General features: G+C 38.8%; 2 protein-coding genes across 4 annotated transcripts; both read left to right on the top strand.

The window, feature by feature from the left end:
* The first annotated feature begins 1,098 nt into the window (after positions 1-1,098).
* rnf14 (ring finger protein 14) lies at positions 1,099-8,334 on the top strand. 3 transcript variants are annotated; one of them, XM_056397816.1, is made up of 9 exons: positions 1,099-1,175; positions 2,143-2,301; positions 2,608-2,738; positions 3,756-3,945; positions 4,434-4,819; positions 4,916-5,144; positions 5,744-5,916; positions 6,244-6,374; positions 6,465-8,334. In XM_056397816.1, exons 2-9 carry the CDS (start codon positions 2,151-2,153, stop codon positions 6,523-6,525), a joined length of 1,452 nt encoding a protein of 483 aa, XP_056253791.1. In that variant the 5' UTR covers positions 1,099-1,175; positions 2,143-2,150; the 3' UTR covers positions 6,526-8,334. The 3 variants fall into 3 exon arrangements, with proteins under 3 accessions (XP_056253791.1, XP_056253792.1, XP_056253789.1); XM_056397817.1 differs by lacking the exon at positions 1,099-1,175 and adding an exon at positions 1,190-1,495 and having other exon boundaries at positions 2,677-2,738; XM_056397814.1 differs by lacking the exon at positions 1,099-1,175 and adding an exon at positions 1,193-1,495.
* A 150-nt stretch (positions 8,335-8,484) lies between these two features.
* Positions 8,485-15,977, top strand: endou2 (endonuclease, polyU-specific 2). The gene is made up of 6 exons (XM_056397818.1): positions 8,485-11,348; positions 11,972-12,077; positions 13,311-13,432; positions 13,822-13,934; positions 14,250-14,403; positions 15,601-15,977. Exons 1-6 carry the CDS (start codon positions 11,247-11,249, stop codon positions 15,850-15,852), a joined length of 849 nt encoding a protein of 282 aa, XP_056253793.1. The 5' UTR covers positions 8,485-11,246; the 3' UTR covers positions 15,853-15,977.
* Positions 15,978-16,396: the final 419 nt, after the last annotated feature.

Here is a 16,396-nt window from a genome sequence, read left to right as displayed (position 1 = left end):
CCAATTTCATTGCTGGTTTTCTTAGTCCTCTGTGATAGTAAATGTAATTCAGACAAAACAGTTTAACTATGATGACCTCTACTGTGGAAAGATGAGATATATACATTTCTCACAACTTGATCATTAATCAAGAAAAATATATTAAATGACTAATTCCTCCTACTCCATAACAGAATATGTATGTCATTCCTGTACTCATATATTAACTTAAGTCAAAGTTCAAAGTTTTATCAGCAAAAGATGCTTGAAGATTCATAAGTGTACTGATCATGCAGAATGGCCCCTTTCAATATAAATGCATTATATTTATAGATCGTATATTCTGCAGCTAAAAACTGAACCTGCAAAGTAACTTCGGCTCCCAAATAAAGTGAAGTAAAAAAGTACATTAGTGGAGTTCAAGTGTATAGTAGAGCAAAATGGAAGTTCTCAAGTTCAGTAGTGTAGTCGTAATTTCCTTTTTAGCAAAGTTTGAATGAAGGAAGAGAGAAACAGCTACTACAGCTGTAGTACCGGTGTTGCCAGATTGGGCTTTTTTTCCGCCCAGTTGAGCTACCTTTTATTTAAATGGACTGATAAAAAATCATTTGGGTGGACTGCTGCTATTTGGGCTAGTTTTTATATCGATAAGGCTCTATGTAAGAGGTTCAAATTGTAAGGGATGTGTGGAGGGAGGGACAACAGGCGAAGATACTGTGTGAGGTGACAGCGACAGGTGGCAGCTAATCAACGGAATCAACAGTTGGACTGTGCATAGCCAGATTTACCTCACAGAGGCCCCTATTGACTCCAACTGTAGTTTACATGACACCGTCATTATTTCCCAAAAACAGACCAGTACTCTAGAGCTGAAATTACAAGTTGATAAACAGAGTAGTCGATTGAAAGAAAATGAATTTAAAACAGATCTGATAACCGATTCATCAGTAAACTCATTTTCTAAGTAAAATCCCCAACATTTACCTGTTCCAGCTTTTCATATGTGAATTATTGCTAGTTTTGCCAGTTTTCTATGACAGTGAAATCAACATTTTAAAGGCTTCCTTTACGACAATTTGGTCTAGGCTCTGATTGGGTTGCTGTTTGTCAGTCAAACCTGGCAACACTGCAAACAGCTTCTACAGTCATGACCCGGTCAGAGGGCAGAAGTCAGTAGTACGTGGGTCGGTAAGAAGGTAAGAAATGCAGTGTTTTCACATTATTACAGGTTATAACACCCTTTTTGATTAGTAGTTCAGGAGAGGTGGCAGTATTTGGTGCTACCGAGAAGAATAGTTACAGCAGGGCCGTGCTCCGACTGTGGCCATAGCCACTGTTTACATTAGCTAACAATGCTAACTAGCTTGAACGCTTTTGCCTACCCACCTGGCTAGCTTAACTATCTCCCGGCGTGAAAGTCTGCCTGCAGTGCCAGCTCGCCGATAGACGACCACAACAATAGCCACTGTAATTTAGCCGACTGTTCGATTGTCACGAAACGACAACCACGTCTAATGTGAGTAAAGTAAACTTATGTTAGCTAGCATGCTAGCTTTGGGGCTACCTTGTAGCCCAAAGACAGCTACAGCAAAATGATGTTAAGTCACAACAAAGTTAAAGTAGTCGTGTGTGGATACACTCAGTAATCAGTTTATTAGCTACAACTAACAACTACCAATGCACTATAATACAGCAGTCTTGAAATAAAACCTGTCTTCATGAAGATTATTATGTGAAGTATATGTTGAAACTATTTTAAAGAAGTGTTGATTCGACTCGGGATGTATTGTATTGTGCTCTCTAATTGTTTGTGTTGTACTTAATGGTACCTCTAATGAAGGTAAGATTTATTGCAGGATTGATGTATTCGACTGTAGTAGTTTTACCTAGGTATACCTGATAGACTACCAATTTAGTGTACATTGTTCATCAATGATGTAAGTACACTCAAGAGTAACTCCAAGATAATAATTAACCAACCTTTGATCAAATCAATGCTGTGAGAGTATTAAGGTTCTAATGTCAAATAATGCTTTTGTTTTTGTATTGATATGTGTAGGTAAAGCTCTCTCTGATGATGTATTTGGCTTTGCTACATCTATGTGTTGCTACTGCTATACTTTATTAATAATGAATTTATATCGCATGTCATTGTTCTTGCAGGAATGTAAATGTCTGAGGACAAGGAAGCCCAGGAGGATGAGCTGCTTGCTTTAGCAAGTATCTATGATGAGGAAGAGTTCCGCCAAGCAGAGTCGGCACAGGGGGGAGAGATCCAACTCTGTCTGGAGCTTCCTCCTGATTTCAAAGTTGTTGTCAAAGGTAAAGCAGTGAGTGAAGCTGTGTAAAGCCATAAGAGCAAGGTGTACAACTCATGCACAGCTCATTTTCAATAATTTTTAAGTCCACACAGTACAGTACTGTGCAAAAGTTTCAGGCATCCATCATACAGTAATATCAGGGAGGCATTGTTTATGAAAAAATCCTCACTTTACTTTTAGGGACGAAAACTTTAACACAGTACTGTAGACGATTTTCATAAAGTTCTTCTGTCTTAATCTTGTTAAGACATATTTGTTAGACACACTTTAATAAGGAATGTAATTACATCTCTTCCATCTGTTGCAGGAGAGAAGCAAAGTGAATATAATGTCTGCTTCTTACCTCCTCTGGTGCTCAACTTTGAGCTTCCTGCAGATTATCCATCTACATCCTCACCAATCTTCACTCTAAGCTCTAAATGGGTGACCAGAGCACAGGTAAGAATTGGCCCAAATATAGAATATATGTGAGAGACAACCCCTCTTCCCCCTTGTCCATCATCTATTTTTGCGAAAAAGATTTTTTTGAGGATAGGAAACAGTTTTGCTTGAAATACAGTTGGGATGGTTTCTTTGATATACCATTAATCCAAGGAGAGGATAATCCTCATCATTTAAATCTGTTCTTTGGTAAAAATGAAACATGAAATATAGTAATATTTAAAACCCATGTTTATGTAGTTTGTCTGTCTGTCACATATACTCACACTCTCTACTGTCAAGGCAAACAAAACATGTTTATGGCTGACTGACTCTGATAGATTCACAACAAACAGACTTAAAAATGTTTGCTAGCCAAGCAACATTAAGGCTACAGACAATACACAATGCAAGACTCTCTGTAGAAGATCATGTTACACTGGTGCTCTCTCCATTCATTATTCAATAAATAGATAGATAGATACTTTATTTACCCCTTCATGTGTCCAGTAGCTCATTGGTAATAATGATAATAACAGTTATTAATAAATTAATAATAATAATTCAATTAGTCCACTTCCTTTGGCTGAGGTGTTGTATAGCCTGATGGCAGTGGGAACAAAGGATCTCCTGAACCTCTCTGTTCTACTGCTGCTGTAGCTGCTTCTCTGTCCTGCCAGAATTTTGTGGAGAGGATGGTTGGTACTCTCTAAGATGGCCTCCATCTTACATTGCATGCGCCTCTCCACAACAATCCTGAGTGAGTCCAGACTCCTGCCAAGCACAGACCCAGCCTTCTTGACCAGCTAGAATATCTGATTTGTAAATACGCATTGTCAAGTCGTTGAATATAAGATGGCCCCCCGTCTTACACTCAGGCCAATATGGCAGTTCTTCATGGCATCCCTTTCCAAAAGTTTTGGTGAGGCTTCACTCTCGGAAAGATATATATATTGTCATTTGTAAAATGCTATCACTCAAAAGACAGACACTCTCAATACCTGCTCCATCTCCTTTTCCATTTTACCTCCTCAGATGAGCTCTCTGTGCAGACGCCTGGATGAGCTATGGGAGGAGAACCAAGGCTGTGTGATCCTTTTCATGTGGATCCAGTTCCTCAAAGAGGAGGCTCTGGACTTTCTGTGCATTCAGTCTCCTCTTGAAGTTATCAGGGGAGGAAGTAAGGCAGGTTGCGAGCGCAGGAAAACCGACCCTGCAGCCACAGGTACAGTATACATTTTATTAAATGAAGATAGTTTTTTTTCTGCTTGTATGGATGCATCTACATAAGTTTAGATAACCAGCATGTTATCTGTAAAAAGTAGATTGTTATATTTCATTATGTCATTTAGAGCTAAGCTTGAAAAGAGGAGTTGGTCAGTACAATTACACATGTGCTCTCCCCCCTCTCTTACTACTGTTGTCCTGTGAAGTAGATTGGTTGATACTGAGTTCATCACCAGACATGAACATTTATTCACTCTGCCTCATTTGTTTGTTACAAAACGATTGCTGGTGTCTCAAACAAGTGCTTTATTTGATCAAAGCACGCAAAGCTCTGTGTGCTTTTGCTGTTAGGAACACAGCCGTTTTTGAAGGTTGGATTGCATGAATTGTGATATTTAAGAGTCATCGTACTTGTGCAGAAACTCAATGAAAACACATTGTGAGTGTTTTTTAAGACTGATTGATGCGTTAACCAATTATGTTCAGCTTTGACGAGTGGGAGTCATTCTGAAAACACTGAGGAGAAGAAAAGTGAAAACGTAAAGAAGGAAAAGTCTGAACCACGGTTGTCGTCACCTTCTCAACTGGACCCGCGAGCTGTCTTGTTGATGGACCCGCGTGCCGACCTCCTACCTCAGCTCCTGGACTTTGACGAGGCGCAGCGCCAGAGGGTGTTTGACAGCAAGGTGTTTTGCTGTGGGATCTGCTTTGTAGAGAAGCTGGGCTCCAGCTGCCTCTGTTTTAAGGAGTGCCAGCATGTTTACTGCAAGGCCTGCATGACTGAATACTTCCAGATCCAAATACGAGACGGCAACGTTCAGTGCCTTAATTGCCCTGAGCCCAAATGTACCTCCTTAGCCACACCGTTGCAGGTAAGAGAGCTTTGAAGAGTGGGAAGTTTCCTAACCCTGTCATTTGTAATGAACCAGTTGATCCTCTGCTTCCTTTTCTCTGTCTTTGTCTCTCAGGTGAAGCAGCTGGTGGATGAGGAGCTGTTTGCACGTTACGACCGTTTGCTGCTCCAGTCCAGTCTGGACCTCATGGCTGACGTGGTCTACTGTCCCCGCCAGTCCTGCGGCACCGCTGTTATGGTGGAGCCAGACACAACCATGGGCATTTGCTCAGCCTGCCAGTATGCTTTTTGCACACTGTGCAAGCTGGGCTATCACGGCCTCTCCAACTGTAAAATCCCAGCAGGTAATGTTACTAGAAATATAGTAATTTTGTTTCTAAGGGTAACAAGAAAAGAATAGTTTTTTTTGTTGATGTTGTTTGATTGTATTGTAGTTTAATGCCGCTGACAGATGACAGCTTTGTATTTCTTCAGGCAGCTTTATGATAATGAATTTAAAATCCCCATAACAACCATCCAAATACTCTTCAGTTACTCTAAAATGACATTTTTGAGATCAGCTCTTTAAGGCAAAAGTAGTTAATACTTCAATGAAATAATTTTCAAATGCTAATTGATATGTTTTTGTTTTTTTTTAATATCTTCATCATTGTCACTAGTTCAATATATTACATTTCAGTAACAATTAACTAACTGAAAACTAATTGAAGTCGGGATGTTTGGTTTTGAATGCTGTACAAGTTGTTGAGTTGAGACATTGTGAATAATACTAAATTTTCAGATGCTGTAATGGTCAAATATTACAGAAAGACACTAATAAAGGAATGGTTTAGGAGTTCAGTTCATACAGAAGAAATAAATTGGTATCACATTTTATCAATCCCAACCTTGAGTCCTCGGGTTAAAAACCAGGACTGTCCCTGTTTTCTGTCTTGTGCCACAGACGAATTGCGTAACCTCAGAGATGAGTACCTGTCAGCCACATCTGAGGGGAAAAAGTTCATGGAGCAACGCTTTGGGAAGAGGGTGATCCAGAAAGCAGTGGAAGAGTCCTTTAGCAGAGACTGGCTCAATGAGAACTGCAAATGCTGCCCTCGCTGTGGAACCAATATACAGGTAGGGCTCCCCCTGCTGGTAACAGTACAGTAGAACATTGTCACAGGTGGGGCACCGTTCACTTCTGTCAGTTTCAAATAAAAACAAAGGTAGTCAGGTGTTTGCACATTCTGTTCAAAGTGACCCTTAGCTGTTAAAAAAGCTACTGATTTAAATGTGCAAATGAGAAAGAATATAAAAATATTTTGTTCTTCTGTTAAACTACACTAACTCTCTCTTAAATGTTATTATCTATTCTCTACTGTAGCTCATGTCCCAGGATATGTCAGTTACTACTGATGTTAACTGATGTCTGAGTCTTCTCCTGCTAATGCCTTGTCTCTCTAGAAAGTTGATGGCTGTAACAAGATGACCTGTACCTCGTGTAGACAATACTTCTGTTGGCTGTGCCTGGGCCTCCTCAGTAGAGTCAACCCATACAGTCACTTTAACAACCCACACTCACCCTGTTACAACCAGTGAGTGATCTGCTTCTCTTTTCAGTCACTGACACATCCGATCCATCTGTAAGGACAATCGTTGAATGTCTCTTTTGTTGCTTGTTGCAGACTCTTCCAAGGTGTGGATCTCGACGAAGAAGATGCCTTCTGGAGTGATGAAGAGGACTGACACCTGTGCAGTGCCTCAGCGCGATATGCTCCATTTGAATGCACTTTAACTCACTTTACCATCACTTCACCCGTGACACACACTACGCCTGAAGTAGCACAACAGTGTCCCCTCGACCATGTACCACGGTACCATTGTTTATGTTTTAACATCATTAGGCATCTTGGGTTATAAAACATTCAAAGCCTCGATGTAAATCGATCATTATTAATATATGACAGATATTAAAATACGACAGACACTATATGAAGTATGAGATCAGGAATGGCAAGAACAGTTGCTCTTATGTCGAAATAGAAACAGCTGTGGTCATTCAGGTAACCTTAAAAATACACTCTTTTGGTTATGACCATCAAAGATACATACTTGGATATGTGGTTAGTGACCAGCCATACAGTACGTTTTTGAAACCCTTAAAATATGACAGTGTCATAGGACGGAGCTTTTAATTTTTAAAACTGTAAAAATTGGTTGGATTTGTCTTTTTTTTTTTTTTTTTTACAGTAGATTATGTCTACAGATCTAATTTCTCTCTTCTTAATTGGACATAGGTTTCATTATGAGTTTTAACACCTCGCAGGCTTATAACCCTTTAGCCACTGACTCAGTTAAGTTTGGTAAATTGGAAGTGTTTGCTTTTGAACTATAACCTCGTGGTGTTGCAGGGAAAAGAGAGACTGATTTTTTTGCTCTTCGTTGTCATATGAAGTGCCCTGCTCATTATATTAAGTATCTACCCTCTGGCTAGCATTTTGTCACATATCAAAAGTATGATGGCCAACTTTTCTTTTGAACAACTGGAATGAACTTCAGTGGATAATGAAGAGAATTTCGTGATCTAACCGACACACTTAAATACAATAATGATGCAGGTTTGAAATAATGGAGGTACAACTGGAGATTTGTCACCCGGACATAATCGCAAAACAGAGGTTTGGTTTTTGTTTCTATTTTAGGCTGTTTTGGTTGACTACCAGAAAGGGAACCTAATATCTCCCTCAGACAGACACAATGTGCTATGTACAGAGTGTGATCTGTAGGTAAAATTTTCAGGCTGGTGTCATCTTTTCTGGGGATGTAATTTCTTTTCTTATTTGAAAATTATGTTTAGATTAGCTTTTTCTTGACATTTACAGAAATGTGTTTTTGCACATCTTATGGTAAATGTCAAGCAGGTTCGGAAGAGGATTTGTATGAGATTGGTTGTGGGGAATGTAATAATGGAGGACACTGCAGTAAATATTTGTGACAGCAGATCTTCTGATTGGGTTACTGGGATTGTGGTTATGGTGAGTTAGAAAAGAAATCCTCTCTTGGTGAACAGCAAAGATATTTAGGGATGATTTTGACTAGACTTATTAACACCTTCCTTTGTACAACTGATACTATGATGTTGCCAAATATTAACTTGAAAGTGAGGCCATGAAATCTTGATCATTTGAAGATATAAACATTATTTTGTATAATGTAAATTTATTTTATTCAAATTTGATCAGAAGGAGGACTTTCTCATGCAAGCAGTTCTGTTTGAAATTGAACCCCACATCAAATCTGTTCTTTTTCAATGTTGAATTATTTGCTTCTCAAGGCTTGAAAAGTGCAGAATACTCTCAGAATTGACGCTGGTCTGCACTGGTAAAAAGACAATCTCTTGTTCAGTCTTGAACTGCACATGGATTCACTTTTCCCGTCAATGTAGACGCATCGTCACTTCATGTCTCGTGTAAGAAACATTTGAATACACAACTTGCAGAATCCTGTTAAAATGCATTCAACATACTGTTCCTCACAATAAATGTTACCATTTAACATGTCTATTTTATTCAGTGGATCTGAAACTTAAAAAATGCACTTTGGTGCCAACATAGTTCTTCTGCACGCACTGTGGGTATAGATGCACAGCTACGCAGCTACAGCGAGCTAAACACACTTGAACTGTTGAGGTTTTCACTGGAAGTATTTGTGAAATGTTGAAAACAAAATTGGACAACAAATTCAAATTCTTTTCAGAAAAAGACGAGATTCCATAAAGAAGAGTTGAACAAAAGATGTAAAAATTAAATGGGGTTCACAAAAGTATGAAGTTCAATTACTTGAATTTTACTTCATGCCAGGAACAAACAAATTGTCAATTTGCTCAGTGAAAGATCAACACTAAGTTGTCATTGAAAGTACAACACAGTAATTAATATAGTAAACATACATGTAGAGTTAAAAAAAAAAGTCAAGAGTTAATTTAACTATTAACTCAACAATAAAAATAAAAAAAAAACAGCTGTAAATAAGAGATAATGCTACATGAAGGGCATTTAAGGAGATGAAAGATGCCTGACTCACAGATCTGACAAAATGGTGTGTGTAAAAATTGTTATTGTTAAATGTTATATAAGTGTTTATTCTCACATAAGTAATACAATCAATAATTTACATGGGGAAAGGAGAAGCCAATGATTTTTTCCAGCCACTTTCCACTCTTTTAATAGTTATGTAAAGATGGCATTCAGTGCAAAAATATTTAGAAAAAGAACAATTAGAAACAAATGAAAATGGTTATACATTGTTAATGTGGGAATATACAAAACTCTATTTAACACATCAACATGTCAAGATTAATTCAAAAGTTTTAAAATGAATGAAGACGTGTCAAACCTGATATGCGCTCTCTCCTAAATTTGGTTTTGTGTAGATAGTGTCGCTACCTTTTTAAAAAAAAAACCAAAAAAACAGATTTACCTTAAGTTTCCTCCATTTTGACCAAACATTTAGTCTTAAGAGTTCAAATTATTTTGAATAAAATGGGTTAAAAAAACAAAACAGGTATATGTCCTAATCAAGATGTGATTATGTTCTGTTAGATTAAAAAAAACATTTGCTCCCTTTAGTGCTACAAGTATACTCTCCTTTACAACATCTTGTTACCTGGAACATGACCCATATTTACCCTGTAATCCAGAGGTTATGCTGTGACAGAGAGAGAAACAATGAAATACTAAAGAAACAAAGAGCTCACGTTTGAGCCTGAGATTGAAAAGAGACGACAACATGGTGTAATCCCTTTGGCTAGAGTTGCTGACAGGGGATAACCCTTTAAAATGGCCCCTCTCTCCTGTCCTGTCCCATCCCCTGCCTCGTGCTCTCTGTCCGCCCCCCCAGCCCCTGCCTGTCTTTCTCCATACACACTGACTGGCTGGACTGTTAGTATGCCCCTAAAGACACCTGCTCTCACAAACACAGGAGAGCAGCACCAGCAGCACCTGACCAGCCCTGAGGAACTTCACTGACCCTTTAACCATCACCGTTTTCACCTCACTCAACCACAAAAACAGGACGAGGTAGACTTTTACAAAGCAAAAAAAGGTCAGTGGATTTTGATGTGGTGCCCGATGGGATGCGGACTGGATGGGGAGGGGGGGGAACTTGGATGGTGGTGATGAAGTTCCCAGATCTCACTGTCATGGATGTGTGGTCTGTTGTCAGCCATGTTTTTGTGGAGTGCAATGGTAGTGGAGCTGTTTGAGTGTTGAGATGGATGAATAAACTCTTCCTAGATGCGGAAGCTGTTATGTTTTTACAATGCTTTGAACTATCACAGGCCAACGTTAACTTCATGGTAGCCTTGTGAATCAGTGTTCTGTGATCATGTGTGAAATGATTGATATAATATTGTGGGGGAACAAGCATGTGAATGGACAAATTTCTTGTACTTTTATTTGTTACAATATAACAACAATAGAAATTCAGGTAATTACACTTAAAATCCTAAAAACTAAAAAAGAAAAAAAAGAATAAATATGTTTCAAGTTGCATGTCAGGCAACCTCCTACAGGCACTGTCTGCTAAGTCAAATAACACGTTAGACACTGAACACTCACTGATCCCACGTTTACAATATAAAACATACTCGCATATTAATCAACATCAAACATTACTATCCAGCCAGAATGACAATTTTTATCCCAAACATATCCATTGAACTCTCTGGAGTGAGCTAGCAGACTTAACTAAAGGAACCAATGTACCAGTCAACACTCAGAGCTGATTGGCTCCTGACATACTGTATATACATGCTGTTCAATGAAACTGAGAGGACTGCTGTTCCTGAGTCTGTGTGAACTGCAAACCTCCTTAACAAAGCATGAGCTGAGTCAACTCCAAAACAATTCTTACAATGGGTTTTACTTTTTATTTTTGGGGATTTAGAAACAAAGTTAGCAAACTTTTAAATGATTAAATTGCCCATCCTACCATGTGATATGTCTGTACAGCAGATTATTTCGGGGGTTTTGTTGAAACATTTCATGGAAAATTCACACCGTAAATCATATATATATATATATATATATATATATGTATACAATGTAGTGCAAGTACAAAAGCAACAGCTCATACATTCTGTTTTCCTCCTGAATATTCTTGCAAACTGGAAACCTGAATATATAGAGTGAGAATACCAGTTCTTGTCCGTGCAACTAAAGGTCAGTAGATTAGTGAGATGTAACATAAATCATCAATAGAAAAAATGTCGTATTAGGTGTTTCTCATTTCTGAGGCCTGGAAAGAAAATATTTGGATCAATAAATTTATTTTGAATTTTTAAATCTTCCAGTCCAAGACATAACCTCATCAGCTGTTTCTCTCCCCTTAGAGACGTATACTGAGACCAAAACAACCCACAGCTCTTCCGCCGCGGGACCACAAAGACACAAGCGAGCAGTCTTATCATGATTGAGAGTGACAGAGAGCTGTCGGCCATGGTGCAGGAGCTATGGGACAACGATATCAACAGACTCAAACCTGGAAAAGACTACAGGATCTCTCTGCAGGTGCACCTCACACACGCGCGCACACACACAACAACACACATGCAACTTCAATGAATAGCCACAGCCCTCATTTTAAGACAATACAATTCAAGTGAATAAAATCTGTGCTCTGGCCTCTAAACTGTACTGTACGCTGAATTTACAGTGACACCTGTTAGTTTGCTTTATAGCACAAACCAGAGGGTGGGTGCTGTTTTACCACTGCAAAGCTTTTATATTTCAGTCACTTTGTTTATACTTTCCCTCCAGTATGAAAAGAGAAAACCTAAGGCCTATTGTAAAAGTAAAAAAAACATCTACTGTATGTGACAAGAAACGAGGATCTTATGGGAAATTATGAGGGTCTTAATTTAAACTGCCACACCTGATTGGGTGGCAGAACCATTTTAGGGCTACGGGGGAGTATCGATGTTTGGTTCCATATTCATATTTTAAGTGGTTTAGTCATTGTCAGTGGCAATACATCCGTCTTCTGAAATGAGCTCTGACTGAATGCAACACATTCAGTTACACTGGAAGCGCACTAGAAGATCGTCTATTGAACACCGTTTTTATGGGGAAGCAGAAAGCAATGAGTCTGCATACCCTATTTTAAAGTTTGAGTGGTTCTCTTCCTGCTGCAGGGAAAAGCTGGAGACAGCATGGCCGTCAACGACAACAATGATGGAGCAGGATATCCTCTTTTCACATTTGTCAACGAGAACATTTTCAAAAAGGAAACCTTTTTAGGTAGGTTTTTTTTTTTTTTTTAAGCTTCAAAATCACAATCATTTTATTTCTTTCTTTAATGCCTTAATGTTCAGTGGTTGTCCCTTGTTTCTGTGGGATGAGGCAGCCTCTAACTGGATTCTTCTGGATGTAGCACTATGGTTTGTCAGTGTCTCTTACACAACTGCACTGTCATAAAATGTTTGAATCATAATCTCATCGCACATTCCACCGCTCCCTTTGCCAGTTTGATACTCTCCTCTCTGTCGCCTCCCTGCAGACTAAAGCTTTTTCACTGACTCATAATCTCCTTATGACCGACATTGGCATGTTGCATAACAATCACAGAGTCTGCAGAATTCACTGCGCTGGATGCAGAAAGATGCTCCTCTACAACCGCTGGCAAGATACCTGCCGAGGAACATGTCCTCCTGATCATCCTTGTCTCAGATTTATGTTGTGCAGCAGGTTAGAGAAAGCAGCGCCCTAGTACAGAGCTCTATAGAGAGTTATGTAATAGTGGGTATTAAGAGTTCAGTCTGAGGCTGATGTCCCATTGGAAAAAAAAAAAAAGAAAAAAAAAGGAGGATTCCTCCCTCTGTGCTATTTTTGTACTTGGTTTGTCCACAGTCTCTTGCAACTTGCGTCACTGTCTGTCACCTGGTTACACAGCAGACACATTTTTTTCATAATTTGTAACAGGGTTTGTGCTCTTGAATCCAGGATTTTCAAAATAAAGTGTCAGGTGTGGCCAGAATAAATCACATTAACAGAAAAACTACTGGCATGCTGGCAAAAAAAATTAAACAGGTTCTAAAGATACAAAAAGAGTACATTTATTCCATGTGTAAAAAGTGACAGTGAAAAAATTTAAATATAAACATAAAAAAAATTAACATGTCAGTCAAAGAGGCGTCACCAGATTACAGAACATCTAATTCTTATCATAAACAGGGTATCAGACTATCAACAAAACAGGAAGAGTCGTGGAGAATTTTCTCATGCCAAATGTACCGAAGTAGACACACAATCTCAGTTTTGAGACATTTTCCACCTACACTCTGATGAGCTGGGGGTTTCCATATTCAGCTTTGCTTAATTGTCTTCATAATTGTCTCTATATATATATATCCATGTTTCTAGGATTCAACGTTGTGCATGTTTTGAAAACCTTTTTTCTTTTTTTTTATGATTTATTACCCCAGACTGCACAAAAATCCCTTTTTTGATGAGTGTCTGTGTTTGTGTCTACAGCCTTTATCTCACTGTTGGATAACTATGAGAGTGACACCGGCGAGCCAGAAATTGTAACCCCCGAGGAGGTGGCAGAGAACCACAAGTTCCTGGACTCCATCATTCAGACTCCCACCATGAAGGTACCTTTGGGGACTTTTGGAAATAAACCCTTCCCATCTTCCCCTGCCTCATAAAGGCCCATTTCCACTAAATAATTGATGGGAACTAATTAGGAGTTGCTCAGCTGTTTAACTATTCATATAATACAATTAAACTGACTCTCACCCTGACTAAATTATTACTTTTATCACTCAAAACTATATTAGAATGGGTCTGGTCCATTTTCTGAATGATTAAAAATGTTCAATACATTGTCCTACAGGTGTAAGCCTGATATACTGATAAACAAAACAAGAAGGCAGATGTAGATTATAGTAAACGGGGCTGGGACAAATGACCCAAGTCAGTATTGATCAATTTGGGGTGTTTGATATGCAAAATAATGTTAGACAACATTGTTTGTTTGCAGATAGCCCATAAATACCTGGTAGAGAAGCACCTCTCTCCTGAGAATGAGACACAGTTCAAGGAGCAGCTGTACAGGATCTGGTTTGAACTTTATGCGAGGAGAGGATCCAGCAGGTTGGTGGAATCTGGCACAGCACCTAAATATAACCTTGCCAGTGGAATCTGGCACTCTGATGGTAACTGTCTTACTCTGAGAAACTGGCTCTGTGCAACACATCCAGCCAGCGTCGCTGTGAGTGAAACAATATCAAAGTAGCACGTTCAGGATTACACACTTTATTGTGTCTAAATGGCGCATCATAAAACTGATGCATTGACACCAAGCTGCTGAGTTATGAGTTTATAAGGGAGCATGACTGTAAGCTGGTGAAGTCACACTTTTTGTGATGTGTTTGCGGTGTGATGTGCTCCTTTCTCTCTCCCCACCAGGCCAGACTCTTCAGGGTTTGAACATGTGTTTGTAGGAGAGACAAGAGGAGGACGGACTGTCATCGGCTTTCACAACTGGATCCAGCTCTACCTACAAGAAAAGCTGGGACACATCGATTACAAAGGCTACAGCGTCAATGCAAATTCACCCAAGGTATACTGACTTGAGATGGACTAAGAATATATTTTCAGCACTGCTGTATCTGTATGAGATTTCTTAAACAGAATTAATTGTACTTTCTATATTATACATAAGTATATTATAGAATAAAATCCCCCTGTGTCTGTTTCAACAACCAGATTTTAAATTTCCCAGTCACACAACCATCTATATTTGACAAACCTCTCATCTGTCTTCCATTTTCTCTTTTCTCGTCTACTCCCCCAAGTTGATCTGCACTCTCTGCAATCTTGCTCTTGAATCATCGTTCTTGCACACTGATGAGAAATCTCTCTTCCTGCTGCGGCCTTGTTTGCTCTCTCACCTATCGCTCAACAACTCTCCTTTGTTGCCTGTTAAATCTCAACTGTGTAATCACAGTGTTTATATTGAGGAATAGTCATTATCCAAAATGCTTAAGTTAACTACAAACTGTACATACATTTTTTTAATATGAAGTCTTTACTCATTATAGCCAGGTTTATTGGTGACTATTTGAAATGAGTTATCACATATTTCCATTTTTGCTTCCACATAGAAAAATGTCTCAGTCTCATGTTGTTGCATCATTTTCATATTCTACTTTTCTTAATTTTTACTGTTCCCCTATGTAGTTTCCAAGTATAATGCAACATACTGCATGCCAAAGTATCTGCATAGAACATTGAATCTAGCCGATGGAGGAAGACAAAACAGATGAAAAGTTATGCATGATAAATAAATAAAACTAGTCAGTAAAAATTTTGACTTTAGTTAAAATTATAAAATAAAAATTCAAACTGATGAGATACTAACTCACAATTAGAAGTTTAAGTTTTTTACTTATGGAGTAAAAATTAGGAGATAAAAAGTAAGTTTCTTGGCATAAATGGGCTTGCATACAGTATCTTTGCTCAGGAAGTGAGTACAAGTATGTCAAACATGGACAGGAAGTCTGTGTCTAATTTCTCTAAGTCTACTTTCTTGTCTCACTTTTACCACCTGTTCATGCAAGTTTCAGAATATCTTCCTGATAACGCCTGGCTGACTGTGAACAGCATAAGCCTGTTTTAGTCTTTCATCTTTCTCGCTGTCCCCTCACAATGATGAGATTGAGCCCGCAGCTGCTTTTTCTTGTCTCTCCATCTCTCACCATCCTCTCATCCTCTCTTTCATCACTTGCCGTTTCTTTTTTTTTCTCTCTCACTGCAGCCCGACGAGAACAAACACATCCTGGCACTACAGTTCAGCTGGAAGAACGGTATAAAGCCCAAGGGCAGCATCTTCATCGGCGTCAGTCCAGAGTTCGAGTTCGCCCTCTACACTCTCTGTTTCCTCACCTCGCCCAATGAGCGTGTCAAAGTCCAGTTCAGTTTCTACGATGTGGAGATTGTTTGCCACCACTACAACCAAAAGCACATAGGCACCACTTACCCTGTGCTCCTCAGGTACCAGAACCCATGAGTAACCTTACCGTAGAAATCAATCTGAGATATAAAACTTCTCCAACAGTTGAGCTTGGATACAAACTGTCATAGGTATTGTTGTTGCCTTTTTATTATAGATAAAGATACAATAAAACCTTACAAGACACACTTGCATTTGTCTTTGTTTTTATTGTCCATGCTGAGTGTGTATCTGAAGGATTTCATCCAGTAATTACTGATATTCATGAGTTACTCTTAAAAATGTTTAATTAGTCTGAAGAGGGTTATTGAGCTCAGTCAGTTTCAGTTCAGACTGAGTATCCTAGGCACAAACAATAAAATGCATTTAACCCTCAGGTTTGTGCAGTTATTCCCTTGTATGTGTCTACAAATTGGTATAGTACAAATCTATACGATGTACTTCATTAGAGTAGGTAACCTACTAGTAAGTACAAGTGACAGTTGCATAACATAGTGATGCTGTCATTCTGATTATTTGGTTTTTAATAATCTGCTCATCTACTTATTCATGTCTCCATGTATCCAAAAACAAGAGATCAAAGTACTTAATTGTTATATAC

This window comes from Seriola aureovittata, chromosome 15 (assembly GCF_021018895.1).
Source record: "Seriola aureovittata isolate HTS-2021-v1 ecotype China chromosome 15, ASM2101889v1, whole genome shotgun sequence".
NCBI lineage: Eukaryota > Metazoa > Chordata > Actinopteri > Carangiformes > Carangidae > Seriola > Seriola aureovittata.
The sequence above is the reverse complement of the archived record's forward strand: the minus strand, read 5'-3'. Positions and strand labels throughout refer to the sequence as shown.

Coding starts and splice junctions, on each gene's coding strand:
- endou2 (XM_056397818.1), top strand. CDS start 11,247: ATGATTGAGAGTGACAGAGAGCTGTCGGCCATGGTGCAGGAGCTATGG. Junction 11,349..11,971: donor ACTACAGGATCTCTCTGCAG/GTGCACCTCACA, acceptor TTCCTGCTGCAG/GGAAAAGCTGGAGACAGCAT. Junction 12,078..13,310: donor CAAAAAGGAAACCTTTTTAG/GTAGGTTTTTTT, acceptor TTGTGTCTACAG/CCTTTATCTCACTGTTGGAT.
- rnf14 (XM_056397816.1), top strand. CDS start 2,151: ATGTCTGAGGACAAGGAAGCCCAGGAGGATGAGCTGCTTGCTTTAGCA. Junction 2,302..2,607: donor TTTCAAAGTTGTTGTCAAAG/GTAAAGCAGTGA, acceptor CATCTGTTGCAG/GAGAGAAGCAAAGTGAATAT. Junction 2,739..3,755: donor AATGGGTGACCAGAGCACAG/GTAAGAATTGGC, acceptor TTACCTCCTCAG/ATGAGCTCTCTGTGCAGACG.